General features: G+C 40.0%; 1 protein-coding gene across 3 annotated transcripts in view; it reads right to left on the bottom strand.

Annotated features, from left to right (window-relative positions):
- LOC133423800 (ankyrin repeat and BTB/POZ domain-containing protein 3-A) overlaps positions 1-13,881 on the bottom strand; it is a 265,489-nt gene that overhangs the window by 45,463 nt on the left and 206,145 nt on the right. For all 3 annotated transcript variants that reach the window (XM_061714081.1, XM_061714082.1, XM_061714083.1), the window contains exon 3: positions 8,665-8,872. In XM_061714081.1, coding sequence (XP_061570065.1) covers positions 8,665-8,872 — 208 coding nt within the window. The remainder of the gene's footprint in view (positions 1-8,664; positions 8,873-13,881) is intronic.

Raw genomic sequence — 13,881 nt, 5'->3', positions numbered from 1 at the left:
TTTCTTTGTTTGCAAATTTGTTCAAACAAATGCCAGTAAAAAATAGACATAAATAATTATAGTTTTGCCAGAAGAGTATTATTCATGGGCACATTATTTTACCATTGTTAGAGGTTAAGGACAGTACTTCAAAATGCAAAGGAAAAACAACAACAAAAACATCATGTTACAGGTCATATATAATTATATTTTCACCTCTCACCTTCAATAGCTGGGGGAGGAGATTTACAAGCTGATAATTATTTATATAAATATATATATAGAATAACAATATAAAAAATGTATATTGTTATTCTCATAACCTGGTGCTTGGATAGCGTGGAGCAGAATGAGCTCTAGGTGCTCCAACCTCCCTAAGTGTTGCCATTACCCTCTTTAATCAAAAGAAGTAATAGCCTAGCATATGTTTGTCATAATTTACAATTTAGCATCAAAATTAGCTACTTCATTCGTTGCAAAGTTAGTGTCCAGGTTGTTTGCAAGCTGCTGGAACAGCTCAGAGTATTTATCTATGCCGAGGTCTCCCTCGGCAGCGTTTCAGGGGCTCATCGCTGCTCCGCTTGGTTAAGATTGTCGTTGAAGTCATTCAGAGGGTGTAACTGGTCTGCGTCAATGTTTAGGGATGTGGGAAGTGTCAAAGCAACATCCACTGGGATGCAGAACACTGTGCTGTAACTAGATGAGCAGTGTTACTCCCATTACCCGTCAGCGCCTTTTAAGTTATGGCTGATTGGTATGTTTGAAGCACCGCATCCGTCATTTGGAAGGACGGGAAGTCAATGAGAGAAACAGACTGTAGCGCTCGGTGAGCGGCCCTTGGAGAGCAGAAGCATCGGGAACTCGGCCTGCCAACAACAGGTGCATTTCTTTAGCTCCAGGATGGACCAGAGATAAAGACGCACACCTGTTTTTCTTTAGCCCTGGGAGGAGATGATAATTCAAAGGCGTCAGATGGCACTGCACACTTATCATAAAATACCGGTGGTGACTTATATTTCCAAACAATATATTTTCCCTATAAAAGCTTGAAGTTAAGTATATAAATGTTGATGATATCATCTTCCAGCTTATCAAAAATGCTGCAAGAGTTCTGAAGGCTGCTAGCGGGACAGATCACACGTTTCCAAGCGTAGCTTCACCCTTTTCCCGTTTAAATTCAAGATACAAGTTTTAAAATTCCTATCCTCACATATAAAGTCCCTAAACGCTAAGCAGAGACCTCATACTGTTCACACAGACACCTTCTCAGACCAGAGGTTCATTGTTAAAACATCTTCCACTTTGGGTAGGGGAGACAGACACGTTCTTTATCTTTGAGATGATGATTAAACCTCTGTATTTTGAATATTTTTTAATAAAGCTTATAGTTTGAGGTGGTCAAGTGGCTTAAGTTATGCTGCTGTAGGCTTTGACTGCTAGAGGACCTCCAATGTGGTACCAGGAACACTTCCTCACTCCACTCCCTTAACCTTATGTAAATGTCATTTTTGTCGTCATTAAAGGAGCATGAGGCAGGATTGAAGCAGGATTTATGAAAAAAATTCGTATACGTTTTAAGTTTTCTAATGAAGCGTTCCAAACCCAAAAGAATGAGCCCTCTAGTGTATCTCTCCGTTGCCTTGAACAGGCTGTGTGCTGCAAAATGTGCTGCAATTGTGACCGGAATTTCCCGCGCTGGGCTGTGGATGTGACGTCACATGACGCTGCATGCACGTTCTCCCCGTTCTCCTGTGCCGGCTTCACTGTTGGCTGCAGTACCCCCAACGGCCGTCGTGGTGAAGGGTGGCGCTATAGAGTCTCATTTCTTAAAAGGAGCCTCATGCTCCTTTAATTAATGTTTTTTGTCAACTTTAATTCAATTCAATTCAATTCAATTTTATTTAAATATAGCGTCTAATACAACAGATGTTGTCTGTCTGTTTAACTCCACCCTCGTGTTATTTAGCACTTGTTTGTTTTTGTAAAGTGTCTATTTTAGACTGACTATTATTGTAAATTGACACTGATCTAAAATCCTTCTGAATTTAAGATCTAAATGTGATTAACATAAAACTAAAAAAAGAGCTGTAAACTGAAAAAAGGAAAAAAATTTAATAATATATAATGTAGGTATATAAACTTGTAAATATGCCGTAAGACTTGTTGATTATGATTCGAGTATATTTCTGAGACTGTTGTGGAGGAAACAAACACCCGGTCAAACAAACACTCCCAGAAGCGAGTGTGTGCCCGCAGAGACGGCACAGCTCGCCGCCGTAAAAACCGCTGCGACTCAGAGCTCCGGCAGCCGCGTGCTGCTTTATGTTGCGGATTATTTCATCCTCGGGGGGGCTGGTATCTCAGCTCCCAACAATAAACGCCACGCTCCACCACAGCCGACTGACACGTGTAAATGCACCAAACTCTGGGGGAAATGAACAAGTATACAATAAGTGTTACTTTTGATGAGAAAAGTGAAGAATTAGAAACTTTGGCTTCAAACCTTCAAAGCACAGTGGACTTGGAAACAGTGAATACATCCAAACAATAAAACAATGAGTATTAGTCTGGGTATAAGAAGCATTAGAGTATGTTTACAAGCATTTTAAATGTAATTCCAGTTTTGAGGACAGCCAAAATGGTTATTTGTTGTTAGCCTACGCAGCAGTTTTATTATTGATCGTAGTTATGACAATTACAATGAGCTGGTTTCCATTAGTAGCCCTGGTGGTCTGGGCTCGTTTTACTGGGTTTTAATTGTTGTGTGTCTCTATTACCATGAACAGCCCCGCCTCAATCATTTTTATAAGCTTCTGTAGGGCTTATAAAGCACTGGAGCACGGAGACGTCTAAAATATGCAGGACGGAGGCCCTTGAGTTCCAGCTTTGGACAGCCCTGGGTTAGGAACTTCAGCGCAGTGTTGCCAACTCCTCAGTAAGGAAAGTAGCTATTGGCTGTCCCAAAAGTCGCTAGAAGTCGCTAAATGACGTCATCGCCTAATTTGCATAATTGGCAATTTGCATATAACTGTAATGGACGCTGTAGGAGAGAGGAATAACGTTGTGGGAGAGACAAAAGTGAGTAAAAAACACCCTAAATATGTTTAGAACTACAAATGTACAAAAATAATTTCAACATTAACAACATTTAATGATTTTAATGCTTTGTCTAGATCCACATTGCTTACATCTGATTACACATCAATTTTGTCCTGTATTGTTAAATGTTATAACAGCAAATTTAATCAAAAGATTTTTATGTAGGGTGAAATTGCTAGCTCTACAACCAACCCTCCTTTATCCGGGCTTGGGACTGGCAAAGTGACCCAAAAGAAAAAAGAAATGTTTACATTTACATCCCGCTCTGCAAGCCAGCGGCGGCTTTGCGCAAGCACATTTCATTTGCAGTCTGGACGCGGAGTGGTGAGGGTCTCGTCTCTGTTCTGCTCTGCCCACCAGATAAGTCTCCAATAACACAAGAAAAAGTTGCTAGATTTGTCGGTAGTCGCTTTTAAAAAAAAAAGTCGCTATAGGGGTCTGAAAAGTCGCTAAGTTGGCAACACTGCTTCAGCGCAGTCCAAAACATTTGTGTAGGATTCCTCACTGTCTTCTTCTTCATATTTTATATTATTGTTGCTTGAGTGGTTGTCAAACAGTAAAATTGCTGCATTACTGCCACCAACTGGTATGAAGTGGTAGATTGCTACGTCAGTGAATCTATCCTGAAGGTTTCTCCTGTTGCAGTTTCCTAGATTTTACCGAAGAACCCCCGTGTATAGAAGCTAATATGTGCAATGTTTTGGACCACTGCAACATGTCCCATGAGTTCCAGCAAGGCTTTTGATCTGGTAAAACTCATTCAAGATTAAACACAAATTTAACTTTAACTAATAGCTCATGACATTCATTAGCCAATCTAATGCTGTTCATTTGTAAACAGTCGTTTGTGCTGGTGTACATTTTGTGAATTAATGGCAAACAGAACAAAAAGCAACTGTATTGCCTCCTTTTCCTTAAAATAAGACGACTAAACGCAACTGAAAACATTTCTTTCAGATGGTTTCAGAAACAGAAACAGATATTAAGCTTCCTCTGCTCCTCAACCGTCATGATTACACCCTCATGAACACAGCTACTCAGCTTCTACAAGAAAACATTCATTGAAATAAAGTAAGGAGTAATTCTGGCAGTTTAGTTGATAATTAAATGGACTATTTTCTTTTAAAGCTTTTGAGGCCATAAAGTATTCTCAAAAGCACATTAAATTAAATAGGCTGATTTCATGTTACAGTCAGTTAAATTATATTACGAGTCCATTAGTAAAGGTCCCTTCAGAGCTTTTCTGCATTATGACCCTCTAGCAACATTTTTTTCAACTGAAGTCTGTACACAACTGAGATAAACCACCAGGACCGTCATGTTCACAGTTTGTGCAGCAGCCTGATCCTCCTGTAAATGTATTTGAAGCACATGGCGGACCAGGGAAGCAGCTTTCAGTCATTGAGATGCTGTGTTTTAGTGGTCTACATTTTGTTTCCATCAGTTTCCACCAACAAAACTATACTTGTCCTTACGCCTACAGTCTGGAGAGAATTTAATCTTTTTAAAAGGCGAGGTCTTTCCCTCAGTTCTGCAGGTGGGGGACCACTGTTGCAGTCGCGCCTTCTCCCTTTTTCTCTGAGCTGAATGTTTGATTGATTTCTGCTTCCTTTGTTAAAAATGAAATGTAATGCAATTTTGATCCCTATTCATATTCGTCAAGCACCACAATAGTGTTTTTACTCTGATAGTGAGTAAATCTCTCTGGGTCTGTCAGATCGTGCAGCTTAAGACGTCTGTATGGTTTATGGTGGCGTGAGCACCCTTGACTTCCCCCACGTCCTGCTCCGTGCTCAGTATGCTGTCATTCAGTCGGCCATGATCTGCATTTAGAGTTTGGAGGACCAAATCTGCATGTTCAAATTTTGCTTGCATGAGCAGAAAGTTGTCTTTTTATAAAAAGAAAAAGAAAAATGCATGAACTCTGGGTGCACCTGCCAGGCAACGATCACAGGACATCCAGAGGCAACTAGGGGAAGCCACACAACTGTCTGTCCCCATGGAACGCCGCTAGTCCCCTTTCAGCTACGGCAGCACTTGTTTCACATGTTGTTTCTGTTACAACATCTAAAATGAATATATTTTGACAGACAGCATAAACAGGAACATTAGTTGGCATAAACTAAGCCTGCCAAGCTAAAATGGCTAACTTGTAACTGACCTAAATTTGTTATGCTCTAATTTTTATCTTTCTTATGTTACATTGAGTCCTAAAATATAGTAAATAAACCAGTCTTAAAATACATTTCTTCAATTACAACTACTGTACTGATTCCGTTTAAAAAAAAGTCATCTTGTTTAATCTTATTTACTTTTCACAGCCCTAGAAGAGTATTTTATCCCATTTACTAGCGCTCTACCTCTCTTTAATCCTGCACTGATGGGCAGGTTCTTTTAACTCGTCTCCAGCTTTTCAGCAGAATACTAAACAGAGTTTGCTCTCCGGGGAATCAGGGGCCTGCTGACTTGCCACTCCGCCTGACACTCCTCATGCTCCTCAGGGTTGTCAGGATTGAGCTTTAGCTTTTTAGAGAGGAGAAAAGATGCAGAAATACCTCTCCATCTCAAGACATCAACGGGATGCACTCCGCTACATCTCTGCGGTCTCTTAGCAATCTGACTTGAAGCTGTTCATTAACAAATACTAGCACCGTATTTCACTTGTTATTTATGCCTGTTCAGCTGCCTTCAGACGTTTTCTTCTCCATCTGCTGGAAATCAAAGTCAAATCTAAAGAAACCAAACTAATCCTTTGTATGAAAGAAGAAAAGCATTAGGATGGCTGACCAGGCTACAACCCTGTGCTAATTATGCAAGTTTCATGGAAGCTTTGCTGACTTTACCCAACCTGTCCTTGACCCCTAATATTTAAAATAATAGTGATAATAATAATAACAACAAAAACTAAACTATAAAGTAAAAATGCTCTTTTTTCATGAACACTATTGCACTTTACATGCTCAAGTTACTTTGTCCAACCACAGACTTGTCATATTCTTATTACAATACTTTTCTTTGCGTCTTAAAAAACAAACTAACAAAGAAAAAAAAACTCAGTGAAATTGTTGTCATCTTGGGATTGGTTCCTGCTGTGTTCAGAGCTCAAACTGAACCGAAGGGAAAAACAAAAGAAAAGAAAAACACACATCTGAAAGCGCATTCAGCCACAGCGCTAATCTGCTGGCACACCTCTCTGGAAGCTGTCTGCCTCTGAATGATTGTCCTAATCCAACGTATGTCCTTGATGATAAGGTAGGAAGGTATCACCAACATTTTGTCAAAATCAATCACACTTTAAAACAGGAAAATTGGGAAAAAATTGATTTTTTTATTTGTGCTTGAGAAGAAAATAAATCTCAGGAGTCTGACGCGACTAGCAAATCAAAACCCTGAACACGATACAAACATTTAACCTTGCTCGGGGCCGCTTTGGACTGAAAATATATCATTAAGTGAATTGCTTAGATTTAAAATGTACTGAGACATCACAGAAACAAGTCAAGGTATAATCCACAGTCGGTGCTGAAAAAGATGCTCCTATGTGTTCATTGGTATTGTGACCAAAGACGTTTTATTAAAGCCCCAAGGGATTTTGTATTTTCTCAAAAGGATAAAAATGTCTCCTTATAATATAATATAAGCAATTATATTCCCATTTAATGGAAGAAAAAAAAAATCAGGAAATTGTGATTAAGTCAGGACATAATGGAGGTTTTATTAGCATATTCTTTACAACTAACAATACTGCAACAGAAAAAAGCTTCCTTTTGTAGACTGATGGGCTCTGTTGTTAGCTGCACATCTGTTGTTCTCACTTTGTAACAATCTCATAATGATCTCCATTTTAAATAGGCATTTTCAATAGCTATTCACGTTATGTCTTTTATGAAAGTTACTAATGTAAAAAAATGTAAAAAAAATTTTAACGGCGTACGTTAAAAAAGCAAAGAAAAATGAAAGAAACGTGCCTTTTCCTTTCCTGTTTACTAATTTCTTCTTCATCTCCTTTATGCCGTTGGACATTTGCAAACAGCAAAAAATATGTATTACTGCCATCATGTTTAGTTTTTTTTAGTTTAGTTTATTATGGTCATTTACATTTTAAGATGTTTGCATATACACACTGTATATGTATACACACAGGTATATATATATATATATATATATATATATATATATATATATATATATATATATATATATATATATATATATATATATATATATATGTACACATTTCCTTTTTGACCAAAAAGGTATAGGCTGAAGCCTCATGGCTTATTTTGCCTATCCTTTTCAACAAAAGGCCGACTACAGAAAGGGAAAAAAGATACTAATAAAAAGAAAACAAAACGAACGAACAAAACAAAGAAAATGAACAAAGAAGAGAAGAAAATAAATGTGGTCACTCACGATTGAGGACAGCTGCAGGAGGAAAGTGACATAATTTAGACAGTTTAATATGAAGATAATTTATATTAGTGTTCTATATTTATCTATTATTTTAGATTTATAATTTTTTTTAAACTTGTAAATTGAGCTACTTTTTTTTAGTTCCTCATCCAGGCGGTTCCATAGTTTCACCCCTTCGACACTGATACACCTTAGGGCTGGGCGATATGGACCAAAAGTCATATCTCGATATTTTCTAGCTGAATGGCGATACTCGATATATATCGATATTTTTTCTGTGCCATAATTGGGGTTTCCCCCAAAGCATTATAGCATAGCATCTCTGTTAGCTTCATCTTTTCTGAGGCAAACCCTTAAAAAAACTGTCAGTTTTAATACAAAGCCTCGTGCCAAATGTCACACAGGTACCTTTATTAACAGAGGTCTGCACAATATCAACATGTATAAAACAAATGAAATAAAAATAAACTGCCTGCATGTATAGAATAAAAATGCTTCTTGAATAAAATAAAACAAATATCCCTTTCCTGCATAACAATTAAATTAAAATACACTGTGCAATTAATACAATGTAGACAGTAACAGGCAGACTTTTCCACTGAGGTTGACAGTTGTGCAAATAACAAAACATTTGTGCAAATCTCAAATAAAACATTCAAGTCAATTTGTCACAAAATAAGCTATATCAAAATCATAAAAAAAAATAAAAAAATTTAAATCGATATAAACGATATTGTCTCGTACCATATCGCGTTTGAAAATATATCGATATATATTAAAATCTCGATATATCGCCCAGCCCTAATATACCTTGACATTTTTTTTGTTCTTGGCCATTTCTGCTCAAATATGCCATAGCCCCTTAGGTTGTGCCTGCTTTCCCTCACCTGGAACAACTCCAGGACACAGTGTGGGAGCATCTGGTTGTGTGCCTTTTACATTGTTATTGCTGTCTTGAATTTGATTAAATCGTATAATTTTATGTGGTCAGCAGTGTTATTTATTTGGACGGAGATTATTGTGTTCCGCTTCTGTGTAAAGCAGACGTGGCGGCTGAAGGGGCTGAGAAGGAGGTCGACCCTGTTAGAAGTTCCTGGCTGGCAATCATGCCTGGAACCCCAGTTAAAGGAAACCCACCTCATACCAACACACAGAAATGAACGGTAGACTCACCTCTCAGTTTGTAAGGTGACTTTGGAGGGTTCAACGTTGGGGTTCTCCCATTCCATCTGCGGGCAGTGCATGAAGTAACACAGGGTGTAGAGGGCCTCGGGCTCCCAGTGCACCATGGTGTTGGTCTTCTGATGCACCGGAGTGCCGTTGCTGGGGTTCTTAATATGCAGAGGCTGCAGGTGATGCATGGCCCGGGACACCAAATCACCTGCAAGACATTTGTTGTTTTTTTAAAACACAAACTCTCTGCATAACAGCACAATGTCAAACAGCAACAGGGAGTGTGTGAAAGAGATCATGATAAAAGTATTAAACATGGAGATAATGACATTGTGTACAATGCTGACGAGAGGTTGAGTCATTAAGAGTCCAGTGCGATTCCCTCAGAGCACAAATCCATTTCAGACAACCTTTTAAACACGAGTACTCACAGCTATTCAGTGACGAAGCAGAGACGCACTCCCTCATTCATATATCCTCTGATTCACCATACATTTAGTCATGCACCGAGTGTACCGTATGCCCACGCAGTCTTGAGTGGAGAATGCTGGCTAGAAAAGGATCTTGCGCACATTAAACCTCTCTGAGGACTCAAATCTGTGAGCACTGCTTTATTCTGCTTTTATTTTCCTCTTTTACCTTAGTCATAGTGAAACTGTTAATATTCCAGTAAATGGGCACATGGGTTAAATGAGCACACTGTGATTTTCCAGCCAAAAGCAACATAATTGTAGGTCAGATGTTTGATACGGTGAACACAGATTTTGGGTAGTCTGCTGCTTTTACTCCTTTGTATCTCATATAAAACATAAATCTGACCTTTTTGGCGGAACAACCTACTAATAAGAACTGAAAAATCTAATTATAAGAATGATGTTTCTTCTTTCTCTTTTCTTCATTCTCTCATTGCTATCTCCCCTTTTCTGCCCTGCCAGACTGGCCTTCGTCAGGAGGATCCCCGTTATGATCCAGGTCCTGATCAAGGTTTTTCTTGTCACTGTTTGGCTTAAGGTTCTCCCGCTAAGGAATTTTTATCTGCCATCATTTATGTAATAATTGCTTGGGGATCATGTTCTGGGACTCTGCAAAGCTCTTAGAGACAACTTGTATTGTAATAGACGCTATATGAATAAAATTGAATTGAATTGAATGTTTTGCTGAATACAGACTCTGAGCTCTTTCTTGTTTTATTCCTGCCAAGCACACAACTGTTGACGGAACATTTTTTAAATCATTTCATCTTAAATGTTCTACATGTAGCCTATGTGAGACTGATTCCAATCCCAAGTTTAGCCATGTAGAGAAAACCTACAGCGTTTTACACCTCAGCTTCAGATCCACAAAATGAAACAGGGAATTAACTTCTAAATGGAGAAAAAAACATCTGTACATTCAGGGCTAAAGACTCTTTAGGTAAAGAAATGAACAAATAGGAATAACAATAAGTCATCTTCAAATGTAAGGAACCCCCCCCCCCCCAAAAAAAAACAATAACACATAAACCAAAAGCCTTAAGCATGATTTATTTCTCTACATAGCAGCTTTGCATCTAGTCTTTGTACAACAGCTAGGGATGGGCGGTATGGACTAAAAAATGTATCATGATAATTTCTGGCATTTATCCTGATAACGATAAAAAAATACCAATACAAAAACGTCATCAACTGGAATTTATCTTTCTTTCTTTCTTTCTTTCTTTCTTTCTTTCTTTCTTTCTTTCTTTCTTTCTTTCTTTCTTTCTTTCTTTCTTTCTTTCTTTCTTTCTTTCTTTCTTTCTTTCGGGCTCATTTCCTTCCTTCCTTCCTTCCTTCCTTCCTTCCTTCCTTCCTTCCTTCCTTCCTTCCTTCCTTCCTTCCTTCCTTCCTTCCTTCCTTCCTTCCTTCCTTCCTTCCTTCCTTCCTTCCTTCCTTCCTTCCTTCCTTCCTTCCTTCCTTGCACTGAACTTCCTTTTGTGTACATCCTTTATGTAGCTCAGACAGATGTATAAACCGCATATTAGGGTACAAGATTTTCATCTGCAGTTGATGAATCTATCAAGGATGCGGGAACAGGAGGACCCAAATGCAGGAGGGACGAGGAGACTGTAAAGAACAATGGCCTTTACCAAACAAGAGGCTCTGCCACATCAGTACGATTACCAGTGCAAAATGCCTTTAAAAGCACCACAACCCAGAGGTAACATGTGGGAGTTTGACAAGGAGCACGACAAGAAATCACAACAGATGGACTGGCAAGGGAGAATGAAGACAGAGGCCAAAGATAATGACACAATTAACCAACAAAGAAAGTTAAACGGGATACTACGTACAGACTAGGGGACAAAAGCAAAGGAGTTAGAGTAAACGAGACTTAAACTGAACCAAGCAAGAGTGCTAACCAGACTCAAAACATCTAACTCTCACAATGAGAGCATGGCTGACTTTCAAACCAACCTTTGCAGTCTAAAGTAGATTATTAACCACATGGTGCCAGAAAATCTGAACAGTTTCCAAATATTTGTTCTCATCTTAAAATTTCAGAAATAAGGTCAAACAAACGTTTGCGTCCTGCAGTTACCCAGGGACCTCTGGGATATTTACAGGGGTCAAAGTAAAAAAAACAAACATTTTTTCCGGGGGTGCAGTGGATCCAACTCATACACATTAAAGGCAATTTGGCAAACAACTTTTTGGCATTGTGCTTGGTAATGTACAAGATGAGCTACAATTTGAATGTGAAAGTAAAGGTTATTAAGTTATAAGTGAAAACATGTTGAACTCAGTCAAGCTAATTAATCTGATTCATTTAGTCACCACTTAATTCAGTAAAGGGCAATTTGTACAAAAAAAACATAAATTGCAACTTTTCCATCATTTTTGTTCAAAACAAAAGCATTGCTAATGTTTACTTTCTTGCTTGCAAGATGTTGTGTTATTAATCTGGATGCATCATCTTCATCATGTTTTGGGTGGGTTGCTTCATCAACATTCAGGGAAAACATACATCCTTTGAGCTGATCAGACAGACGTTTCTTGAACTGTGGTGCTATGTCATGTGTGTTCATATCACTCGCTTGCTGATTGGAAACGGACAGTTTTGTTAAAGCGTTTTTATCAACCGCTACTTTTTTACACAGATCTACGAGCGGTTGAGCGATTGCAAATGATAAATTCTGTTCCGGAATGAATGAGCACACACGTATTTTCAAGTCACAAACAGAATTGGTCATCGGGGCCGCTACCTCCGCTGTAGCTGTAGCTCCCAGTAAACAGCTTGTGTGTTGGAGCGTGCGGACAGCTGCTTCATGCCCGGCATCTCCCTCGTGATGGTGAGGAGCTTTTTTTTAGTTACATAGACTAGCTTCCTGTAGCACAACACACAAAAACAGGTACCGGGCTCCCTGAGCTTCCGGCACCAGCTCCCTAACGGCTTGCCGTCCACCCTTTTCCTCTATCCATGCCCAGCGCCACTTGTTTTTAAGGCCCTTGTAAACTACCAGGTCTTCTCCTGGATTCATGAATTTTGCCTCCATTCTTCTAATTTCGGGAGAAACAACCACAGGCTCACCTCAAATGAAATTCATGACCAATCATAGACGTGTTTGTGTGTGTGTTTTTTTCCCCCCCTGAATCATAGCCAAACGCCGGATAGCCGGCACGGTGCCGGAATACTTCAATCCCTGTATTTATCAACGCTGAAGCCGTAACCACTGGGGGACAGGTGGGGTATGTGAGGTTAATCAACCTTTAAACTTGTTTTGTCCTTATGAAACTGTCACATGCTCTGCCAACAGAAATCACAGCAGCCACTTCCTGATCTACTCAGGGTTTTAGACTGTCTGGTGACATCTGTCTACTGTAGTGTGATGGACTCAATCACACGTTATCACTTCCACCCCATTGTCTACTGACTACTGTTTACTGTTCTGTCCTTATATGGTAATTTCCTGTCAAGTTTCTTAATAAAAGCCTAATGCAGGAGGAGGATCTTGGGGAAACTCAGGAGTTCTCAATTACCCCTTTTACACCAAGCTGGTTCCAGGGCTGGTGCTAGTGCTGGTGCTAGAGCCGGTTTGCGGTTGGTTCTAGTAAGAACCGGTTGAGAACCGTTTGCTTTTACACAAGCTGGTGCTGGCCAGAGAGCCACGTCATTACGTTACTGTATACGTCACCACCACTCCCCCTCGTTTTCATCCCTACCCTGATCAGGAAGCTGAGAGCCAAAAGCTGTTTTAATTTCAGCTGTAGCGCTGTTAATATGGCACTTTATTAAGTTTTAATATTTTTTCAGGCTTAAAAGTAACCTTTAAGATCCCCTACCTGGGCTCAGTTTATCCAAATAACACCTGTTAAGAAATTTGACTCGAGAGCAGCCCCGGGGCCCAGCAGCTCCTCACAGCCGGCTCAACCTGCGCCGTCTTCCCGGGGGAGAAACCTGCAGCTCTGTTGAGAATTACGCTGGATTAAATAAATAATTTAGGAAGATAAATATTGGTTTAATAGATGAAATGTTTTAGCTACGCAGAACCAGAACCGCGGGCTGGGACGCGGGCTGGGAGCGGGCTGGGAGCGGGCTGGGAAGCGTCCCAGGGCTGGAACGCTTCCCCGCGGGCTCGGACGCGAGGCTGCCGCTGCATCGGCGGGCACGGAGCCCGCCGACGTTACTGTTGATGGATTGTACCGTAGACCACTGCTGCTTCTGTTTTACATCCATTATTAAATAAATGGATGTAATAATAAAAGAGTCTGCTAACTTAACCGCCGTCTTCAACGCTCCGTTGTTTAAAAACGGCGCTCTTCCGTGTTTATTCTGCTTTGGTTGTTCAGTAACACCGTCCCCAGCCCTTGACGTAAGCACGTAGCCCGCGACGTAAAGTGGTTCTTACCCTGGCCCAGCAAAGACCCCGTTCTCCTGTAGCACCAGTTTTGAGAGCCAGGAGCCGGTGCTTAGGCTGTGTAAAACCAAAGAACTGGTGCTAAGCTCTAGCCCAGAACCAGCCCTGGAACCAGCTTGGTGTAAAGGGGTAAATGAGGGCCACGTTGCCCCTGCACTCCTCTTGCTCTCCCCCTTCTGCAGAAGTGCGTTAAAAACCCATTCCAAGGCAGTCTCTGTGTCTTTCCTAGTTATGAATTTATGTAATGTTGATTTAGACCTAACAGGTACCCCTTGGTCAGTTCGCTAGTCCGAATTATACAACCATGTACGCTTACATGGACTCCTTCGATTACTTTACAATCA

This window comes from Cololabis saira, chromosome 23, assembly GCF_033807715.1.
Source record: "Cololabis saira isolate AMF1-May2022 chromosome 23, fColSai1.1, whole genome shotgun sequence".
NCBI lineage: Eukaryota > Metazoa > Chordata > Actinopteri > Beloniformes > Belonidae > Cololabis > Cololabis saira.
Note: the sequence above shows the minus strand (reverse complement) of the source record. Positions and strands in the feature narration are given on the sequence as shown.